This window comes from Lepisma saccharinum, chromosome 8 (genome assembly GCF_977018435.1).
Source record: "Lepisma saccharinum chromosome 8, izLepSacc3.1, whole genome shotgun sequence".
NCBI lineage: Eukaryota > Metazoa > Arthropoda > Insecta > Zygentoma > Lepismatidae > Lepisma > Lepisma saccharinum.
In genome coordinates, this window is record NC_139236.1 from 94378780 (window position 1) to 94400372 (window position 21593).

Genomic DNA, 21593 nt, shown 5'->3' on the forward strand with positions numbered 1-21593 from the left:
TGGATAGGTTGCATAGGAAATGAAAACCTGGCTCTTCTGTCGTGGCCCCCGAGATCTCCTGATCTCACACCATGTGACGTTTTCCTGTGGGGGTGTGTCAAACAAGCCGTGTACGTACCACCTCTACCACAAACTCTGGGCGACCTGCAGAACCGTATAACAGCTGCAGTGAACTCAGTTACACAAGAGATGCTTCTTCGTGTGTGGGATGAGTTCGGCTACCTGCTTAGACGTTTGCTGAGCAGCAGGCGGTGGCCATATTGAACACCTGTAACCTCTATTGTAAGTTTGTAAACTTTAGACCTTCCTCTCTCTCTTGTATGTATATTATTAATATGTAATGTATATTCAAGGAAATATACATGAATGAAAGTGTATCCATCATTTTGAATAACCCTGTATTATTTTTAGTATTGTTTACATATTAGAATAACTGTAAGTACCCCAGAATTTTTTATAACTTATTCTTAGCTCCCATAAATATGGTTAATAAATAATTTTGGCCAAATATGGTTGGAAAGTTGCTTTACGAGCAAAACAATTGATACTGCACAGTCCCGACAGGCTTCTGGTGTCTACTTTGCTCGAAAAAATATTAATATATTTCCCATACTTCTAAAGTAGTAGCAGTGTGCCCCAGATTTTCAAATCTGGTGATATATATACATTTTTTCTTAGCAGTCAGCCCTCATTTTGCCATTTTTCCTAATTTTGATGTTATTTTTTTATGAATGGGGGCTATGACCCCACCTCTCCTTGCACACCCCAATGTTCTACACAGCTCTTTTTTGGTGACTGGCAGAAAATATCTCTGATGGAGAGACACCATTTGAACACAATAGCGATGAATATAAGGTAGTGGCGTGCCCAAGAGGATTTTGGGGGGAGGGGTAACAGCCCTCCCCCTGCCCTTTGGCTTAGTATATTTTAAAAAGACCATCAAAAAGGGAGAAAACGAAGGAAAATAAGGGCTGGCTAATACAAAAATCCAGGGCACACCACTCTTTTCATTTACTCTTTTCTGCTCATTTGTCTTTTAATGTACATATTTGTCTTCTGAGGAGTATATTCTAAAATGTGTAACAGGTAGAGTGTAGATACTTTGCATTAAAGTGTTGGAGGGAGTATATATTTCACAACTAAGCACAGTATGATATACATAATTTCTCTGTTTACACAAAAAACTGTTGTGGCATGTCGGTACTTTCAGGTCTCATTATTACAATGTCAGATGATTTTTTGTTGTCAAAATGAAGTCTTACTCATACATATAAATGTTTCAAACTGCCATTTTGTTCCATAACAAAAATAAAGGGTTTAAAGTGGAATGCAAATCACTACAATGTGTCCCCATTGGGTAGCAAACAACGAACTCCTTGATTACAAGGCAACAGTGCTAAGTATTGCACCAGGAAGGCTGAACATGTGAAAGACTTGAAGCAATTAAGAGCTAATATAATATCTGATCCCTCTCGCAACTTCCTCTTCCTGGAACTCTGAACTATCATGAAAACTATACACAATTGAAAGGAAAGGGGGGTGGGGGTGGAAAGTGTTATCCCACAAAATTATTTAGAGACAAAGTACAAGAATGTGTAAAAAAAAAGTTACACCATCCACACTGCAGGAGATATATCTGCACAGTGGAATTTTACAACCTCTGATGCTACAGACTAAATTTTCTACAACACAACAGTCATTCAAGTTTAATAAAGAATTACTTACTTGCAATGTCCCCATCTTCTTCCCGTTTTATCAAAAATAATGAAAAATAGTATACATATTCACTAGGTAAATTGATTTGCTGGCATACTTTCTGTAACGAGATTAAATATTTGTAGATTATACTGTAAAATAAGTTTAAATTTTGCATTTTCATATTTCTGTTATTTACCACTGCTTTTCTCCCTTTTATGGCTAGTTGCAACAATGAGGATGAATGACAATTATATTAAACTGGTTCAATAGACAAAAATTATGACACTCAAGCCCAAGCCAGCCCAACCTGGGAACTTTGGTAGCGAATCTGACCACCGACCTGGCACAAAATGTGCAAATATTGTTCCATTGTATCTAAAGATATCTGCTTGGCAGTTGTGCGGAGATAGGTAATTTACTCTGAAAAATTTAGTTTTCATTTTTCCATGCAAATTTTCTTCGCAATGGATTTCACCACCAATCTGGTGGCTTCGTCAGGCATGTACTATCTTCCTGCGGGCAACGTGGTTCATTCTTAATCCGCTTGAGCTCGTGGCACCATTCCAGTGTGGGTGTAGTGTTTCCTTCTTTTGCTGCGCATCGGGGTTTTGGTGCTGCGTTCTCAGTCTCATCTTCTGCTTCTGTGGAAAGGAGTTTGTTCACATGCACAGGCGGGCTTTTCTTGCAAACGCTTAAGGCCCGTGCTTGGTTTCTTGTCGAACAAGAGGAGCAGGTTGGGGGGGGGGGGGGGGGTATGAATATTCTTGATAGTGGGAAGCCAGGTTCTATTGAGGGCCGGGGGGTTAGTGTCGAGACTGGTGGGAGTGGTCACTACAGGGTGGTCCAAAAGTGCAGAACGGGTCGAATAAAATCGGAATGCATGCGGTTATTGAAATTTTATATGTGTACATGTAGTTTGGGGATGGGGGAAAACCTACCGAACCGCTTTTGAAATATGGTCACCATCTTGGATCAAGATCACTTTTTTTTTTAAATGGGACACATGAAATTACACTGGAAAAAGCTCACAAACAACTTTATTGATCCCCAAACTACATGTACACATATAAAATTTCAATAACCACATGCATTTTGGTTTTATTCAGCCCATTCCGCACTTATGGACCATCCTGTATTGCATAGGTTTCCTTCGAGAACCTTTCCAAGGTGGAAAAGAAGGAAGCCCTACACCAGAACGGCAGAAAGTGAAAGAACAGTCAACTAGCGCCGCCACAAACACAAGCGGAAGAAGAAGGAACCATGTCGCTCGCAGCAAGACAGTACACTAGATGGGTGGTGAAATCGATCGCGAAGAAAATTTGCACGGAAAAATGAAAAGTAAACTTATCAGAGTAAATTAAATATTGTCCTTTGAAACAACTTACTTTGTTGATGTTTTGATGCACCTTCTATTTTTCAAGAAATGTTTTGTGCATACACTGAAACAATATATATTAACTGTGAAATGCTAACCTTCCCTAGACACACACAATAAAAAAAATAGATAATGCAGTTATGTTTCTTATTAGCTTTCTTGAAAAAATATTTTGCAAGATAAAAAAATATTTACATAATCCTTTATTAAACACAATGTTCATGTACTAAACATAATTTTAAATTACCTACTTGATTTAACATTAGTTGTGTTACACAACAATTTCTTTTTCAATATACTAGTTATTACTTGCACTGTAACTGTCAAAATATGAAAACTAAATGTCATGCAAAACTTCCATTAACACTACTTAACACAAGAGTTATTAATCACATATACACAAAACTTAGAAGGGCCTCCCCGATAGCGCAGTTGTAGCATCGTTGCCTTGTAATCAAGGGGTCCCGAGTTCGATACCTGGTGGAGGCACATAGTGGTTTACATCCCACTTTAAACTGTAGGCTCAGTCCCGATTAGCCTTACTGTGCAAAAAGTGGACTTAGAAGGCACACTGAACAGCTGGAGATGAATTTTGTCATTCGTAAAACTTACAAATGATTACCATTATAGGGTTAATAAACAATTACCATAGACAATAGAGTGTGTGACTACCATGAGAGAGTCCCGAGACTTTTTCAACCTGTTCAAGCGACTCCAGCATCCACCAGCATCGTACAAAGTGGGTACCTGGAGGGGACTCTGGGGGGCATAGGTAGCCAGTGGCATGGTGCTGATCACATCACCCCCAGCTCGGCCGAGATCAAGAAAGTGTGGGGCCCTAACCCCACACCTCCTATATGCCTTCATGCACAGGGGAGCACTTTACTTTTTTAATTTTACATAGACACAACAACTGAGCTTTACCTCCAACACGTCATCAGATCTCTCGGTAGTGAGAACCTTCAACGTAATGAGATACCCATTCATGAGGTACACATCCAGGTCAACATCCTCGCTTTGCTCTCTGCTCGTCTCCTGCTGTGCAGACAAAAGGAAGCCGTTGAACAGCTCATTGTTTGCCACTCTTGGATCTTGACTCACTGAAAGAGTTTCAGCACGTTTAACACTTACTTCATAAAACCTAGAATTACTAAGGGTTACTTTCTCAATTGTCCATGTTGACAAATAACTAAAGATAGTAACCTGCATTTAGGGTCTTTCCACGTATGGTTAGCACCATGGCAGTCGACTTAATTCATACTTTATCCAGCAGTCAGTAAGGCAAATTGCAGTTGTAAACGAACATAACTGTCTTGCAAAGATTGATCTCCACCAGCAGCTTAGTCACATACTATTTTATATTATGTGTTTCAGTCCTGCTGCTGACAGTTTCTTATTGTTTCAATTATAAAATGTATATAAAAAAATTACTTTTTATGTCATCATTTGGTAGAGATATGGTGTAGAAAGTGCCTAAAAAAAAATGAAAATAAGTTTTGTTCTCCTGAGTTATCCAATGCAAGTATAAAGCTTGTAGTCAAAAGTTATGTAAAAAATGTCTACATATCTTTCTAATTGCATGTTTTTGTATGAAAGCAAACATTTTTATATTACGAAATATGATTTTCTGTTTTGGGAGATTGACTGCTTCAAGGAAAAAACCAATTGTATTTCTCGGAATGCGTGAATGTAAACTATGAATTTCAGCAGCATGTACAACTTATTGTAGAGCTACCTTTACCACATGATGTGATTTTAAACAAACACATCTAATTGGTGTTTGAATTCCTCTCCCTTCATTGCCAAATCACAACTGTAATGCACCATCCTAAGGTCGACAAACCATTGTTTATATTCACACAACACACCTAGTGACGTTTAAGACTGAAGGTAACCAAAGTTTACCAGACATTGGAAACCAAGCTCAGATACACCTTTGGTGGATGCCAGAGCAGCTGGTTTCGAATTTATCTCTAATTTAAAAAAAACAGCTATGATATTTCAAAATCTGAAAAATTACATATGCTTAGAATTCCTTCTAGAACATTCATGTGAATCTCAATGTGATTTGCTTTCGATGTTAGCTATATATTATTAAATGTTAATAGACTTACATAGCCATAAAAATATTAAGAATATCTATTCTATGGAAGATTTGTTATTCAAAGTTCAGATAGACACTGGAAGTAAATGCACTTTTTTTTTTGTAATCTAGACAAATGATATGAATAATCTTCACAGCAGATACAGTATAAATTATATTTATATTAATGAAATGTAATTCTATTACATAAACTTTGTTGTAAGAAACCAAGTAAAAAAAAAGTTTTACTACCCATCACAACTGAATCAAAACTTGGGTATTTCTTTCTATCCTGTAATTTGCAACTATAAATGAAATATCTATAAAATACAGACAAAAAATCAATAGAGGAAATACAACGTTCATTTATTCACTAACCTGCTTGTATGAATTTTTCCAGAAGTGCACGTCTCTCTTCTAACTGATTTGGAGACAAAGCCAGAATCTTCTTTGGAGGGAAACTTGGTAAAGTATTTGCCCCAAACTCCTTCTTCAATTGTTCATGTAAATTATGAAGCTGTCGGTACCTTACTGTGCAATGGAACACCCCATTCACATGGATATTATAACCCTGGAATCGGATAGATCTTATTAGTGAGAAATGCAAATAATATATTTCTATCACAATTGCCTTCAACTCATTTGGTGTGAAAAATGTAGAATTTTGTTCTTAATTTTTGATTGTTTTGTTGTAAACAGAGTCCAGTTAAGCCTACCAAACTTTCTGTGTGTGAAATTAGGAGTTTTTTTTTTGGGGGGGGGGGGGGCAGTTCAACTAAAAAAAGGATGAGATTATCTAAGAAAGAATCTGAGGATAGAATAATGGAAATAGCATCAACATTTGCCCAACTGCACAATCCACAAACTATGAAACCCAATGCTTTCAAATTAACTTTAAAATGCAACAACAATTTTACATTTTAATAGAACAATGCTTATTTTTTATATTTCTGAGGAATTTTAAGTAAATAAATCAAAAAGGGGGGGGGGGAAATGTTGAAATTTAGTTCAGCATTTATCCTCATGTCTGAATGAACTATTTAATTAAAATTAATAATAATGTGCATCCACAGTGAGGATTCCAACACGTCTAAATCAAGCCATCTATGTCTAAGCTGCAGTCACAGACAAGTTGGGATAATGACTAAAAAAGAAGACTCTTCCAACTAGATCGAGATTTCTGGTAGTTGTACTTGTGACATGTGTGATATGCTCATTGCACACAATTGAAGCCAAATGTGCAGAAAAGGACAACCCAGAAAAAGGAGTCTGTGATTGGGAAAAAACATGAAGTTTCCCTGTGCCATTGACAAGACTTTCCTTGTGTGTTAGTACATTATGTGAGACATTATAACAATACCAAAAACCACTGTAATGTAGATATCCCTTTCAATTCATTTCATGTGTTGGCCCAAGTTCCTTTTGTTTTATTACAATTTCATCAGGGTAGGTATGCAATTTTAACATGATTAGATTTCGATTTACCTCTGTTAACACCTTAACTGCGGCGGCCTGAAAAGATCGTCAAAATAATGTCATCAAAAATAATAACTATATTTAGACTCTTCACAAAATGAAGCTAATCAAAACAATCTATATATAAACTCTGCCGCAATTTACCATTTATATTAATTTCTGGATTCATAAATTATTTTTATTTTTATATTTTTAATTTGTACTTTTAATTACTTTTCATGGTAACGGTTCCATATATCGGAGACACATTTCTTCATTTTTACGAAGAAAAGTATTTATGAAAACTCGTTTCAGCAGAGTACGAAATGCTGCAGAACAAGAAATAATCACTTTTCATTTAATGAACTTGCCTCTTGTGTGAAGCGACAACATTATGCCGTTGTTTCCATTATGTACCAGCAGATGGCACAAGCGTCGATAGTCACACAGTGTTGCCAGTGGAAGAAGGGTTTCCAAATGTACCCTTTTTTATGAAAGAATGGCATGTTCTGGATGTGACGTGATGGTAAGTTAATCTCTTAATTTTTACTATGTTAACCTAACAGGAAGTTAATTTCTCAGGTTTTACTATATTAACCTAACCTGACCTAACCTAAACTGCCAAATTGTTTTTTACTGTTAACCTAACCACACCTAACCTGCCGAACTGTGCATGTCTCATGACTTGAAAGTATAATTTCAAAAACACAATAATTCGCGGAACATAGCAATTTTCTTGCATAATGTAGTTGGAAACACTGATATTCTAAAACAAAAGCCGCAATATAATTCACAAAGCAAGCGATATTGCACCGTTACGTGCGTTCAGTAGCACTTAGAAAACACTTAGAAAAATGCATTATTTTAGTAGAAAAAGTGTTTGTTTTCATGTAAAAAGCATAATGGAACCTTGAACTATGTTCCGCAATACACAATTGCTAAGTACGAACACAAAATATCTGATTTTAATGTGCCTCCGATATACTTTTCATAATGTAAAATGTGTAATAGCTCTTTTTGTTTATTTCTTCAATAACAAACAAAATACACGTAATTACAAAATTAATATTATTAGTGAAATTTTATATATTTTGATTACAATGATAATATATATATAATGACACAAAAACTTCTGTTGCTATAGAGTCAGTAATAAATACAATAAAAAACAAACAATTGCAATTGTGATCTACATTCAATATATAATGTCACTTTCAATAGTCCTTCTTTTTATTCTCAGGCTCATATTTAGTTTGGTAAGTTCTCCACTGTATGATACTCTTTGAAACATAGTATGATGCACAATGGAAACTCGCATACATCACAGCAATAGATACTTCTTCTAACTTTGTTTTGTACTGTGCAATACACGCATCTTCTTTGAAGCTTCTTCTTCGGACCACGTGCATCAGTAGCGAAGCGTAGTCTTACGAAGGAGGCAAGCAATGTTTCAGTACAACAAAACATGTAGTACAACGACATGCCGAGGGGAAAGATTCAAGATTTATAGCCTCATTTACCCAGTCGCTGGATTTGTCAAAATATCGTAATAAAGTGACTGTACTAAAAATAAACCATATGATCCGCAAACGCCACATTTACTTTTTAAAAAAAATCCAGGTAACGTTATTCATATGATATTAAACGTTTTGCATATGCGAACTTTCCGCATACGACTAAAGGGAGACGGAATTTCTTACTTACTTATTAGTACCTTTATTTGTTCATTATTATTTAATATGGTCAAACGGTGACCAAACCGATTTAGATAAAAAAAAATGGGAATCATTTGTTTATTTTACGCTGCATGATGTAATTTAGTATTTTTGGGCACCCTAAAAACCGCATTGGAGTAACTTAAACACTAAATAAAAAGTTAAACACAAACAATAAAAAATTCATTTCAAAGCAAAGAAACACATGCATAGACGATGTACTCACCACAATAAATTTCAAACTCTTGGTGTTGGTCGACCCCCTTCCACGATTTTCATTTTAACACTTATCTCTCTCAAGCTAAACGAAGCAATTTTCAATTGCTCAATAATACACCCGTACTTCACATCAACCGTTCCTAAATACGCGTTCATTCCGATAAATTCACAGCACAAAACACAAAGCAACAAACACTCACACTATCCCACGTGCTTTCCACAACTGCAAATACAAGCATCCACACAAGATCACTTTGAAAATCTCTGAAACAACAGAAAGTGATACCAACCTATTTCCTTAATTTTATCCGTCACAAAGGAAAGATATATCAGTTTGGAGATAAAAATTACGTGGAGGAATCAGAATCATTTCAGCAGAACGAGTATGTACATTAATATTTAAGTAATAAAGTGTCATTCAATGGCGTGCCCGGGGCGAAGGGGGTGGGGGGTGGATGGTAGACATAACCCCCTTTTGGCCCAGTATATCTAAGAAAAAACGTCAAAGGAAGGAAAAGATGACAAAATGGGGACCGTAAAAAGACCCTGGGAACACCACTTGCATCATAATAATAGAACTTAAAACATATTCGGGCCTCCCCGATGGCGCAGTGGTAGTGTCGTCACCTTGTAATCAAGGGATTCCGGGTTCGATACCCGGTGGAGGCACAATTGTTTCAGATCACATTTTAAACTGTAGGTCCAGTCCCGATTAGCCTTACTGTGCATAAAGTGAACTTAAAACAACAAATCAATCAATCAATCATTAAAACATATTCTTGTGCTCATAATATCCAGAATGTATACGATTTACTTCTATGCCATGTACAAATATCAGTAGATAGTTCTTTCTCAGATAGCTTTATTTTCACCCCAAGTTTTATTCAAAAGCAGTCAATTTATTGATTGTAAAATTTGTGAAAGAGCTCACTTGAATTACTGCGTAAATAATTTGGCAGTTGCAAACACTGGTAGCGGTCAACACTTCTGGCGTAATTTGAGCTGGACCGACCAGGAAGCAGGGTGCAGGACCAAGGTCCGTCCAATCTTCCCTCCCTCCCTGAGAAAACTCTTCACGGGGGTGCAGAAATTCCACTGCCCCAACTCCCAATGTCAACTTTTTTTACGCGTTTTACATTTCGCGAAATCTAAAATAATTTGTAATATAATATGATATATATGGAATTTAGAACAGTGATAATAACTTATTTTAGTTATTTTATGACTAACAATTATTATTATATTTGCGATCTTGTTTACGTGTTCATGAAGACAAATATTCGTTACTAGTTTTTGCTGGCAACGTACCCATAGATGAATCCTCCTGCTTTCGGTTGAACTCTGCTATTTTCGGGAATCACGCAAGCTCGGAAAGCACAGCTTTTTGTAGAAGCTTTGTGGACGGGTTCCACCAGAATTTCACGCTTCGCCATGTGACTCCTTCGGAGGCCTTATTTTCCCGCAGAACGGCTGCAAGCATTGAGGCTGGTGCTTGCTACAGAGCTGCTGGGGGAGTTTGCGGCCGCATTTTTTCACGAAATCGAGTGCGATGGAAACTAAATACGGTTAGAACATTAAGTACATTAAATGATATTCGAATTATGCAAGCAGTGCTTGCATTGCTTGTACTATATCTTCGCCTCTGACGTGCATCACCTGTAACAATTTCGACTGGAAAATGTCTTGCTGTAAGCCTTGTGGGACATGTTCCTAAGCTGAGGGGACCTATCGGTTTTCTAATCCAGTACACATCTTTTCCATAAGCACTGATGAGCTGATCAACGAGATTCATTTTGAAATCAAGAAATTTCTTTCCACCTCCATTGCGCCTGTAAATGATGTGACTGTTGAGAAGAGTTATCTCAAGCAATCTGACAAATATCTTCTTGTAGTATTTCTTAACTCCTTTTTCTTGTAGGCGAGGAAGCAGATGTAATTTGGTCCATTAGATCTATTCCTCCCATGTGACACCTTTTATCCTGTACACATACTGTGGGTTTGCTAATGGGTTTTCCTGCAACCTGGACTTCTTCCTTCATGTCATCATAGATTGTGCTCAGCATATTTACATATTTCTTGTCTCTCCACTTCATGTGCATGAGCTTACTCTTGAACCTAACAATAGTTTTGCCCTTTTTCAACACTTTGTCATTTACTTCCTTGCAAAGGTTCTTCCTGTTCCTATGGCATCTGTTTTGTTAGTGACAAGAATCTCATAAAGCTCAGGACAGGCATAGAAATTGTCTATTCCAAGAGTGTATCCATTATTCAATACTGGTTCAACAAGACTCAAAACTATCTTCGTTGGCTTGGTGAATCCTTTGCTAATTTCTTCAGATATTCCTGGAATATTACAGGGATAAGTCATTTTTTTACCCGTGTAAGCTACAAGATTCCAAACATAGCCAGTTTCTGCTTCTGCTAATACGTAACATTCAATGCCAAACATGGCTCTCTTGAGAGGGATGTATCTTTTCCACTTCAGTCTTCCTTTCCACAAGAGCAATGATTTATCAACACATATGTTTCGCTGGAATGTAATGGGATTTGAACTTTCCAAGAAGAAAGTCTAGCACATCTCGAAATTTTCTGGTTGGCACATCTTGTTCTACTTTATCAGACAAATGCAAATATTTCATAAGTAAGCTGTTCCTGTCCCTACTAATGCACTTTGAGAAGAAAGGAGTGGATATCGGAGGATTGGTAGAGTGGTAAGATTCGATTGTCAGCTTTCTGATAATCCCTTGCAGAATAATGAGAGCTAGGAAGATGTACATCTCACCAACACTTGTGTCCTTCCATAAAAGGTCTCTGCTTTTCCATCTCATTTTACCTGATCTTCTTTTGTCATCTCCTACTTTACAAGCATATTTATTTGTATTGATCACAATATATTCCATCAGCACTTCATCAAAAAAAGACTGAAATATATCAATGGACTTTGTGGATTCGAAAGCACTAACTTCACACCACTGTCACCTGTGAATGGAAAAGGGTCTCTGCTTACCATTGAAGATTCAGTCCATGTATCAGCTACAGTTTCATCTTTCAACTCACTGCCGGTAGTTTCACCTTCAATTCCTGTCCTATCATCTTGAGCATCTTCATCACTTGAAACAATATCTTCACTGCAAGTACCTTCACTTTCAACATCAGAGATTTCATCCAGAAAATCATCATCTAAGTCATGCTCCAGTAGATACTGAATATCAGTACGTCTCAGGTTTCTCCCCACCATTTCGAAAACTCTGTGTGCAATACACAAAATAAAAATGTACCATTGCACAATGCACACCACTAGCTAGCGAAACTTCCTCTTGGGAAGCAGCTCTCGAAGTAAAAAGAAAAGCCACCAAACACAAAGCAGTATATGATAATCAATAGTGTCCATATAGTAACAATGGTAAAATGCAGGAAAACAGACAATACAATTTTTTTCATACCAACAAAGCATAAAAAATGGATTGTTTGCTTGCAAACTGCTTGCGCAGATCTGTAAAAGCATGAAAAAGAGGGGTCTATAAATATGACTTGCTGCAATACAACAGCCGTTAATTTTCAAACACAGTCTATATATAGTCGCACTGCAAAATAGTCCGTTTTTTGAGAGTCAACATATAGTTCTGCTGCGGTTAAAGGATTAACACATACTGCGGAGTTTTAGCAATTGCTTACTGCATGATTCATTGACATGCTACTTCCATATACTTCTACGTAATTCCATATTTGACAACAGTCATTCATGTACTAGCATCTTATTTATTGACGTGGGGATCATCTGACCCCTGTGCCCCCCTCCGATTCTCATGAAATTTGACAGGTGTATAGAGAGGCCCTATGCCCCCCGTTTCTTCCTATGCCATATTTACGTGGTTTCGGGGTCAGATCCCCACTTCAATTTCTTCTCATCTTGACATTTGAGGAGGAGGGGCCTCTATACACCTGCCAAGTTTCATGGAAATCGGAGGGGGAGACTTAGACCTCCCTTGTAAGTGTATTCATTAATTACAAATCTCGCATGCGCGCACACACACTATATATATATATATATACACATACATACACACACACACACACAAGGTGTGGCTATTAATTTCCAGGACTGCTCTAATAACACCAGAACAGATGATGTGAAAAACTTACCCTTTTAATATGTTTCGAAATAATCCCCACCTGCCATAATACACTTCTGTGCTCGGCTGTATAAGTTGCAGAAACAACTTTTAAAGTCCTCTTTCGGAAGGCTCTTCAATGTCGACGTCACGTGCTTCTTGATGTCTTCAACATCCACAAACTGTGTTCCTTTCAGAACAGTTTTGAGTTTTGGGAACAAAAAGAAGTCTGTGGGGGCCAAGTCAGGAGAGTAAGGTGGATGATGCAGCTCTACGACTTCATGCTTGGCCAAAAACCGCTTCACTGGCAACGCAATGTGGGGGCGGGCGTTGTCGTGCAACAGACGCCAACTCCCATTCTGTCGAAAACGGGGACGTACTCTGCGAATTCTTTGTCGGAGTCGGGCAAGAACTTCTGCGTAATACTGTCCTGTAACAGTCGTGCCAGGTGGAACAAATTCATGAAGCAGAATTTGATGTTCACCCTTTGCTCCATTTCTGCACTTCCACAACACCACTTTACCACTTTGACAACAACACTTCACCAGATACGTTTCGACGCGTCTTTCCCAGCCAATCTCTTGTCTCCAACTGGCACGCGCTTCAGGGTGCATGTGCAGATGTACTACCTACCGGATACCAGCAGCGCCCCTCTCGGGTGAGTGATCGGTTTCGTGCTGTGACGTCAGTCCTGGATATTAATAGCCACACCTTATATATATATAAGTATTGGACAAAATAATGGAAACACGAGTCAGAAGTGGGTCGTATTTTCAATGTTCCTGGTAATACTGAGCACGGCGGAATTCAACCTTCTCTTGTTTGTTGCAGGTAGTATGGACTGTGCACTGACAGTAGAGTGAGGCAGTGTGGTAGTGCACGTTGTTCAGGTGTAGTGAGTGACCAGTATAGCAGACCGGACGGAGTTTGAAAGAGGTCGAATTGTTGGTGCCCGTTTCACTGGAGCATCTGTGAGCAAAACAGCGAAGTTATGCGGTGTAACACGAGGCACGGTCTCGAAAGTCATGACCGCATGCACAGTGCACGGTGAAACAGGGTCTGCTAAGCACAATAATGGTTGAAAGACGAAGCTGCAGGAAAGGGACAGCCGGGCCTTGAAGCATATTGTGACGTTGCAGAAGAAAACAATGGCCTCCAAAGTGACTACAGAACTTAATCAGCACCTAAACACCCCGTGTCATGCAAAACAGTGAGGCGGGAACTGCATCAAATGGGTATCCATGGACGTGTTGCTTGCCAAGTCACTAATAACTGAGACGAGTGCTCGAAGGTGATGTGCATGATGCAATGACCACAAAACTTGGACGTTGGAGGACTGGAAACATGTCATTTGTTCAGACTAGTCAACCTTTATTCTCTTCCCCACTACTGGATGCGTGTTTGTATGGCGAACACCCTCGGCAGCATACAATGTGGACTGTCACCGCCCCACTGTCAAACATGGTGGCGGCTTTATTAAGGTCTGGGGCATTATATCATGGTATTCGGCAGCCCCTTGTCACATTACACAGTCGGGTCTCATAAGGAGTGTATAGAGAAATCTTGGGTAACCAGATCCACCTAATGGTGCAAATCTTATTTCCAAACCGGAATGCCATCTTCCAGGATGATAATGCCCCCATTCATACTGCTGGCACTGTTCAACAATGGTTTCCAGAGTATGCTGATGAGGTTCAACATCTTCCCTGTCCCACCTAGTCCCCAGACCTGAATATCATCGAGCCTCTGTGGGCTGTTTTGGAATCCAGGGTTCGACGTCGATTTCCACCTCCTTCGTCTCTACCTGAGCTTGAGGCTGTGCTGCATCAAGAATGGCTTCAAATTCCACTCACCACCATTCAGGACTTGTATCGGTCTATTCCGTCCCAAATCCAAGTTGTATTACATGCTAAAGGTGGCCCAACACCGTATTAATACATGATGTTCCGACTTTCACAGGTGTTTCCATTATTTTGTCCAATACCTGTATATATATATGTGTGTATGTATATTAGCAGGTAACAATATGTTATAAGCACATTCTTACTTTCCAAAGAAGCGCATGTGGGATGGCAAAACGAAAATTCTGGATCCGGATCTGGCCATCCCTAATCAGAACCATTACCCATGTGTTTGTCACACAGGGATTTTTTTCTGTACAGCTTCACAATTAGCACATTACATTTTCTGAGATCAGAGGAAATTCTTGCTTTCTCCTCCTTGAATTTAACTTTCATGTTTGGAACACTGACAGACTTGTGGCTGAGACGCAAAATACATATACACTGTTTTTTTGGTATCAGTAGCCATCCTATCCTAAATATCTATAAATAAAAATGTCCATGACATTTTTGAAAGGCATAATGCAAACTGTATTATTTTCCAAAATAAATCCAGGCTTGTACTGTACACAGCATGGTCAATTGCGATGACATTCACATTTCCTGATAACAAATTATCTAGTCTCGAAGAAAACGCACACAGCAGACTCATGTTATTAATTTATTCTTCTCCAGATAATGTTCTACAGATGTTACTTTTGCCACTTGGGAAGTATTGCTTCACACACATTGATATAGTTTAGTCCTTCACTATATAGGAGTAACACACATTTCGTTGCTTGTTAAAAAATATTATTCTCATGGTATAATCCTTTGGATAAGTAGAGCAGCCTTCAATTACATAAATCTCCAGGTAAGTGCCGTAAAAATCCTTTGGATAAGTTGAGCAGCCTTCAATTACAGAAATCTCCAGGTAAGTTTTAATATCCTGGATGTCACATGCTTGTAACTTCAGGTACAAAATATAACATGCAGGCTCAAGCCCTATAAATAAGTAGCTCCCATGTGCATAAAATTAACCAGAGAGAAATGCTCGGTAACACTTTACTATACCAGAGACGGATTTCTTCAAATTTACAGGAGAAAGTACTTACGCAAATCATTTTCTGTAGCGTTGTTGATGTTCGGTAATCTAGTTTTGATCCATTTTAATGCGAATGCATATGGTTTTCTATGAAAATCTCTTTCCGACACACTATTGCTGCTGCCGCCATTTGCTTTCTGCATGGGAGCACAATGTTCCATTTCAACCGACGCCGTCTTTTCGCTATTAGATGACATGTCGTTGTCCGTATATGCTAAATTGAACGAAAGGAGTGCTAATGGAACCTAACCTAACAGGCCTAACATAACCTAGTAGGCATACCTCGTCCCGTTATGGTTTGTGGGGCTATCGTCAATGGTTTTTGGGGCTACCCGTGGATGGTTTTTGGGGCTAACGTCAATGGTTTAATAATTACTCTTTATGTCAAAAATTGAACTTTTTTCGTGAAAAAAATTCGTTAAGTGTTTTTAATTTTTTTTAAAAATTTACGTATTTTTCGGTGAACAAGGTTGCAACACTGCATGCACACTCCAAATCGACAAAACACTGGCACAACGCACGATGAACGGGTAAGCTATCACCATATTGTGTGGAAATAAGGAAGAACAGTAAGTACTCGTTAATGTAAGAAATATACATTATTTTTGTTAGAAATTCATTATTTCACCTAAATAAATGTTCCGCAATGCAGAATAGTATGTTAGCAATGTAAAAAAGTGTGAAATAAATCATTGACAGGTGTCTCTGGTATAGTAAAGTAGTACCAAATGCTCTACCACTTAGTTTTTGTACTATTTTCACCATGTGCCAGGATTCGTCACTGTGTGGGTATTTCTTACATAACATAAAACATACACATTCTCTTGTAAGCACTGTTTGTTAGGTTAGGTAGTTAGGTTTCAAGTCTCTCCCTAAAAAGTTTGAAATATCCATAATGAGATGAGGCTGCTCACTCTAATGATAAACAACTTTTGGTGCAACAGCCCGTAAGGGCTAGGGCCTACCTACCGACCTCACTCCAACCTGCCGAGGTGGAAGATCATCCAACCACTTACGGGATGACGTGTGGTCAGCATGATGAAGGTCGTTGTTGTAGGTTCCCATGACCGGGTTCGTAGCTCCACAATCTCCTTACAATGGTGGGAGGCTACCGATCCCATACATGGGCCAAAATCTCAGGAGAAAAATTTTTACACTTCTCCCAGGAGACTCAAACCTGTGTGCATCCCATCGTCTGATGCTTTTTACGCTGATCGCATGGTCATGATGTGGGACTAATAATTCAAATCTTTATTTTTATGTATTATGCTTTTAGGTTAGTGTGATTTATCTTATAAAACATTGACAATGTGTAACATATAATAGCATATGTTTTCAATGTAAGAAAAGCTGGTGAAAGAAGATCAATATGCTAGTCGCACCCCATCACAAAAGCATCCACATCTGTAAGTCTTTCTGAATTTCCTTGAAGCAATTCTAAGGCGGCAATAATTTAGGGTATTCTTTCATAAGATATTTCAGAGCGAATTTACAATACCGGAAGTATCTTCAATTGCTTTCAAATTTGGCATACTCACTAATTTTGGCCTCCTAATCACGAATCTGAAGTTAAAAGTTGTCGGAAACGTCTAGAAATTGCAAAATAAGCAAAAATAAGGTGTTAGTTTTCGGATTGGAAACCGTCGATTTCCAAGATTTTTTTTTTTTTTTACAAGGAAATACAGTACAACCTGCCTATGCCGAAACACGATGGTTCCGAGCAAAATTTTCCATCTTAACAGTTTTCCTTCTTATACAGGGTTGACTTTAAATACAGTATAGAGCGCTGCAGGGAATAATGGAAAGACAGATTTACATCTCGCATTACTTATAATGTAGAGTACTAATGCATGTATGTGCATGAATAAAAAATCCATAAAGTCGCAATAAGCATAGCAGAAATTACAATTATGTAACTACACAACATGTTGGTACACTTTTTCCAGTATTGTAAGAACATACAGTACGTACTTATGTATCTTTTCGAACCCGGGACCCCTGTCATCGTAGCGCGATGTGCTTAGAGGGAAAGAGAAAGATTGAAAGATGGAATAAGAGCGGTGAAGAATGAGATAAAAGTGAAGAAAAAAGAAAGAAACAAAGAGAGATAACAAGAAAAATAGAAAGATGACGAAAGAACAGAGGAGAAATAGACAAAGAAAGGTGGAGAAAGAGGGTTAGAGATGAAAGAAAGAAACTGAATCGTAACAGCTATGAGTATTGTAGCACATTCTTTCATATCGACAATGTTACCGATAAGTGAGTGGCAACAGAGACGTGTTCCACTTACAGTATTGCATTGTTTTCTTGCGAGCGAAATAAATATAGGAAGAAATTTCCATCTTACTGAGAATAAAAACATCTTGTTGGTCTTTAAATGGTGTTCCATTTCCACGTTAAGGAGGTTTCCACCTTAAGCAGGTCATTTTCAGGTATAAAATCGGTCCGTTCTGGGGACTTTTTTTTTTTTTTTTCCATATTTACAGGTTTCCTTCTTATAGAGGTTCCGGGATATGCAGTTTTTACTGTATATATATTCCTTATACTACCAAGACACCAAATTTTAAATATGTTTACCTAACCTAACCTAACCACACATCAATGGTTCGTGGGGTTAGCGTCAATGGTTCACAATTATTTTGCAATTTCTAGATCCTGATACTACCACGACACCAAATTTTAACTACGTTTGCCTAAACAAAAATACGTTAGAGTATTAAATTTTGTCTACTTTCGTGAGTGAGTATATATTCGTTGTAAACTACATTTCGGAAGCTTTACTGCTTCCTTCTTCAGGTGGTCGTATTTTAGGCTCGGAACATCAAGCCATGTCGGAGAAGAGTCATGCGAGGATGGGGTTAAAAACACTTCATGGTGCTCGACACATACAGATTTAAAACTACCTAGTATACTCGCATGACACTTCTCCGACGTGGCTTGATGTTCCGAGCCTAAAATACGACCCCCTGAAGAAGGAAGCAGTAAAGCTTCCGAAACGTAGTTTACAAGAAATATATACTCACTCACGTCAGTAGACAAAATATAATGGTTCGTGGGGCTAGCGTCAATGGTTCGCAATTATTTTACAATTTCTAGACGTGGTAAGACTGCAGATTATGGGCTGCTTAGGAGGAGCGCGATTCCTAATTTTATGGTAATGGTTTGAAGTTATTAATCGGGAAAAGTAATTTTCAAGGTGCGGAAATGTGTAAGTTTTTTAAAGGAAAAAAACCCAAGAAATACGAGTTCAGGATAGGCGCTCTTGAAATCATGGCACCGCACAAATCTAGTGAAAGGAAAAAAAATGCCTACGTTGTTAGGTAGCTAGGTTTAGTTCTCTTAACCTGAATAATAATTTGTCATTGTATTTATGCTAATGAAACCTAACCTAACAGGCCTAACTTAACCTTGTAGGCATTCCTCATCAAAATAATGAAAGAAACTGTGCATAAACAATATGGACGTGAACGAATGGAGAAATGCATAGCTTTTAGTAGCAGGAAAACATTTTTCGTTGTATTTATGCTATTGCAACCTAACTAACAGGTCTAACCTAACCTTGTAGGCATTCCCAGTCTCAAATAATGAAAGAAAGTGCGTAAACAATATGGATGAGAACGAATGGAGAAATAAGCCGAGAAATGCATTGCTTTAGTAGCAGGAAAAACATTTTTTCGCACAAAAATATAATAGTAATCGGAAGGTAACACTTTACTATACCGGAAACGGATTTCTTCAAATTTACAGGAGAAAGAACTTACGCAAATCATTTTCTGTAGTGTTGTTGATGTTCGGGAATGTAGTTTTGATCCATTTTAATGCGAATGCATGAGGTTTTCTACGAAAATCTATTTCCGATGCGCTATTGCTGCTGCCTCCATTTGCTTTCTGCACGAGAGCACAATACGTGCTATTGCTGCTGCTACAAGATGAAGTGTCGAGGATACATCGTGAAGTTGTTGCCGGGTGTGGAAGATGCCGCGGAATTTCTAATTCAACACGGAATCTTGAAGAAAGAAGTGGAATGCAGGACGTGGAAGGTTAAAATTAAAAGAATTCCGTGTATTTTCTTTCATCGAGAAAAACCGATGTTGTCCATATATGCTAAATTGAACCAAAGGAGTGCTAATGGAACCTAACCTAACCTAGTAGGCATACCTCGTCCCCGTGATGGTTCATGGGGCTACCCATGGAAGGTTTTTGGGAAATAAGGAACAACAGTAAGTACTCGTTAATGTAAGAAATACATATTATTTTTGTTACAAATTCATTATTTCACATAAAGAAATGTTCTGCAATGCAGAATAGTACGTTAGCAATGTAAAAAATTGCAAAATAAATCATTGATAGGTGTCTCCGGTATAATAAAGTAGTACCAATCAGGTAACACCGGAAAATGGAAGCAGAATGTACATACTTTCAGGGGATATAAATTTTGTTTGTCTATGTAGAAGAAAAAAAGCAGCCCATGTTCTGCAGTGAGACCGTTTCCGACAAATTATAACTTCAGATTCGTCATTAGCAAGCCTCAATTAGTAAGTAGGCTATGTCAAATATGAAGAAAATCGGAGAGGGGTTCGGTCATCTTAAGTCATACAGTTTTTTCCGTTGACAATCAATCGACTGTAAGTATCATAGACTAGTTGGAATGAGTGTAGAAGTAAATCGGAACCTTAGTAGAATGCATTTAGGGACTAGACTCTACTTTACGTCCTTATCTGCATGATGATTGCTTCTGTGTGTTCGCAGTGTGCGTTCGTGGTGTGGCAGCCAGCATCTCTTCGGGTAAGTACCTTTTTATTTTTACACTTTCTGTTCACGATAGTCCCACTAACCATTCACGAGGACGAGGTATGCCTACGAGGTTAGGTTAGGTTCCGTTAGCACTCATTTCACCCCTAAATATGTGCTTCATCATCGAAAAATGCCTCAGTATGTTGAATTACGCATATCCGGACAACGTCGGTTTTTCTCGATTTACTCCTCCAGGAAATTTTTCCTCGCTTTGGGATTTACATTGTTGAATTCCTTATAAAATAAGCTTTCCAACGATATATGACACGTATTCCTTAGGAAAAGGACGTAAACTAGAGGCTTACCCATATAGGGACTTTATTTTAATGCTAAGAGAACCAAACCTTACCTGCCTAACCTACCCACGAAAACATATATTGAACAAAATATTAAGTGATAGCTAAAACTCCGCAGTATGTGTTAACAGACAAATAGAAATGGTACCATGTAAAAATTGCATTCGTAGCATGATGAAATCGCAATAAAACAAAAGGAACTTGGGCCAAAAGGAAACTATACAGATACACAAAAAGGGCATATAATAAATATCAGAACATATCTACTGACTAGGTACTTTCACCTGCAATGTGTGTAACCTTCAAATTTTAAAAGACTGAATTTGTATTATTTGACTGCAGTAATTGTCATAATAGTTTGCCAGAACACACAAAGAGCTCACATAGTGGCAAATAAATTGGGATGCAAATTAACAGTAGCAGTAGTTGAATGACTTACCATATAAGACCCATTTTCGTCACTAAATTCTTGTGTGTCTGGTATTGAAAAATGCATTTTATGATCCTTCTGGATGTAGCATATCACCGTCATACAGCCATTTAAGGAATGAATGGAATATTTTGGTGTCAGCATACACGAACACAGAGTATTTCAATAGATACAGGAAAAATTTCGTGTCTAAAATGTAAATATTCACCAAACATGATTCTCCAGTGTCATCCACAACAACATGAAACTCGACGCCCCCATTATCTTAATGCAAGAACTATTCATTTCGAGTATTGCCAGTCTCACTTCGAGTCGAGTATCGAACTCGAAGTTCTTGCGTTCCGTATCCGTAGACAGCGCTGTAGCCAAACTTTTCCACTAGAGGCTGCGGTGTCTTTAAAGAATTTCGTTCGTCATCTGGTTGCCCTAAGCTTTACATTGGAGGGCGATAGGATGGCTATTAAAACGTTATTTTCAACGAAGGTAAGAAT

At 38.1% G+C, this 21593-nt stretch overlaps 1 protein-coding gene across 1 annotated transcript in view; it reads right to left on the reverse strand.

Moving 5' to 3' along the window:
* Snx17 (sorting nexin 17) overlaps positions 1-21386 on the reverse strand; it is a 49309-nt gene extending 27923 nt beyond the window's left edge. The window contains exons 1-4 of the mRNA XM_083127325.1: positions 21112-21386; positions 5535-5727; positions 3998-4173; positions 1726-1816 (exon numbers count right to left, since the gene is read on the reverse strand). Of these exons, the coding sequence (XP_082983451.1) occupies positions 1726-1816; positions 3998-4173; positions 5535-5727; positions 21112-21246 (595 nt within the window). The 5' untranslated portion in view covers positions 21247-21386. The remainder of the gene's footprint in view (positions 1-1725; positions 1817-3997; positions 4174-5534; positions 5728-21111) is intronic.
* Positions 21387-21593: the final 207 nt, after the last annotated feature.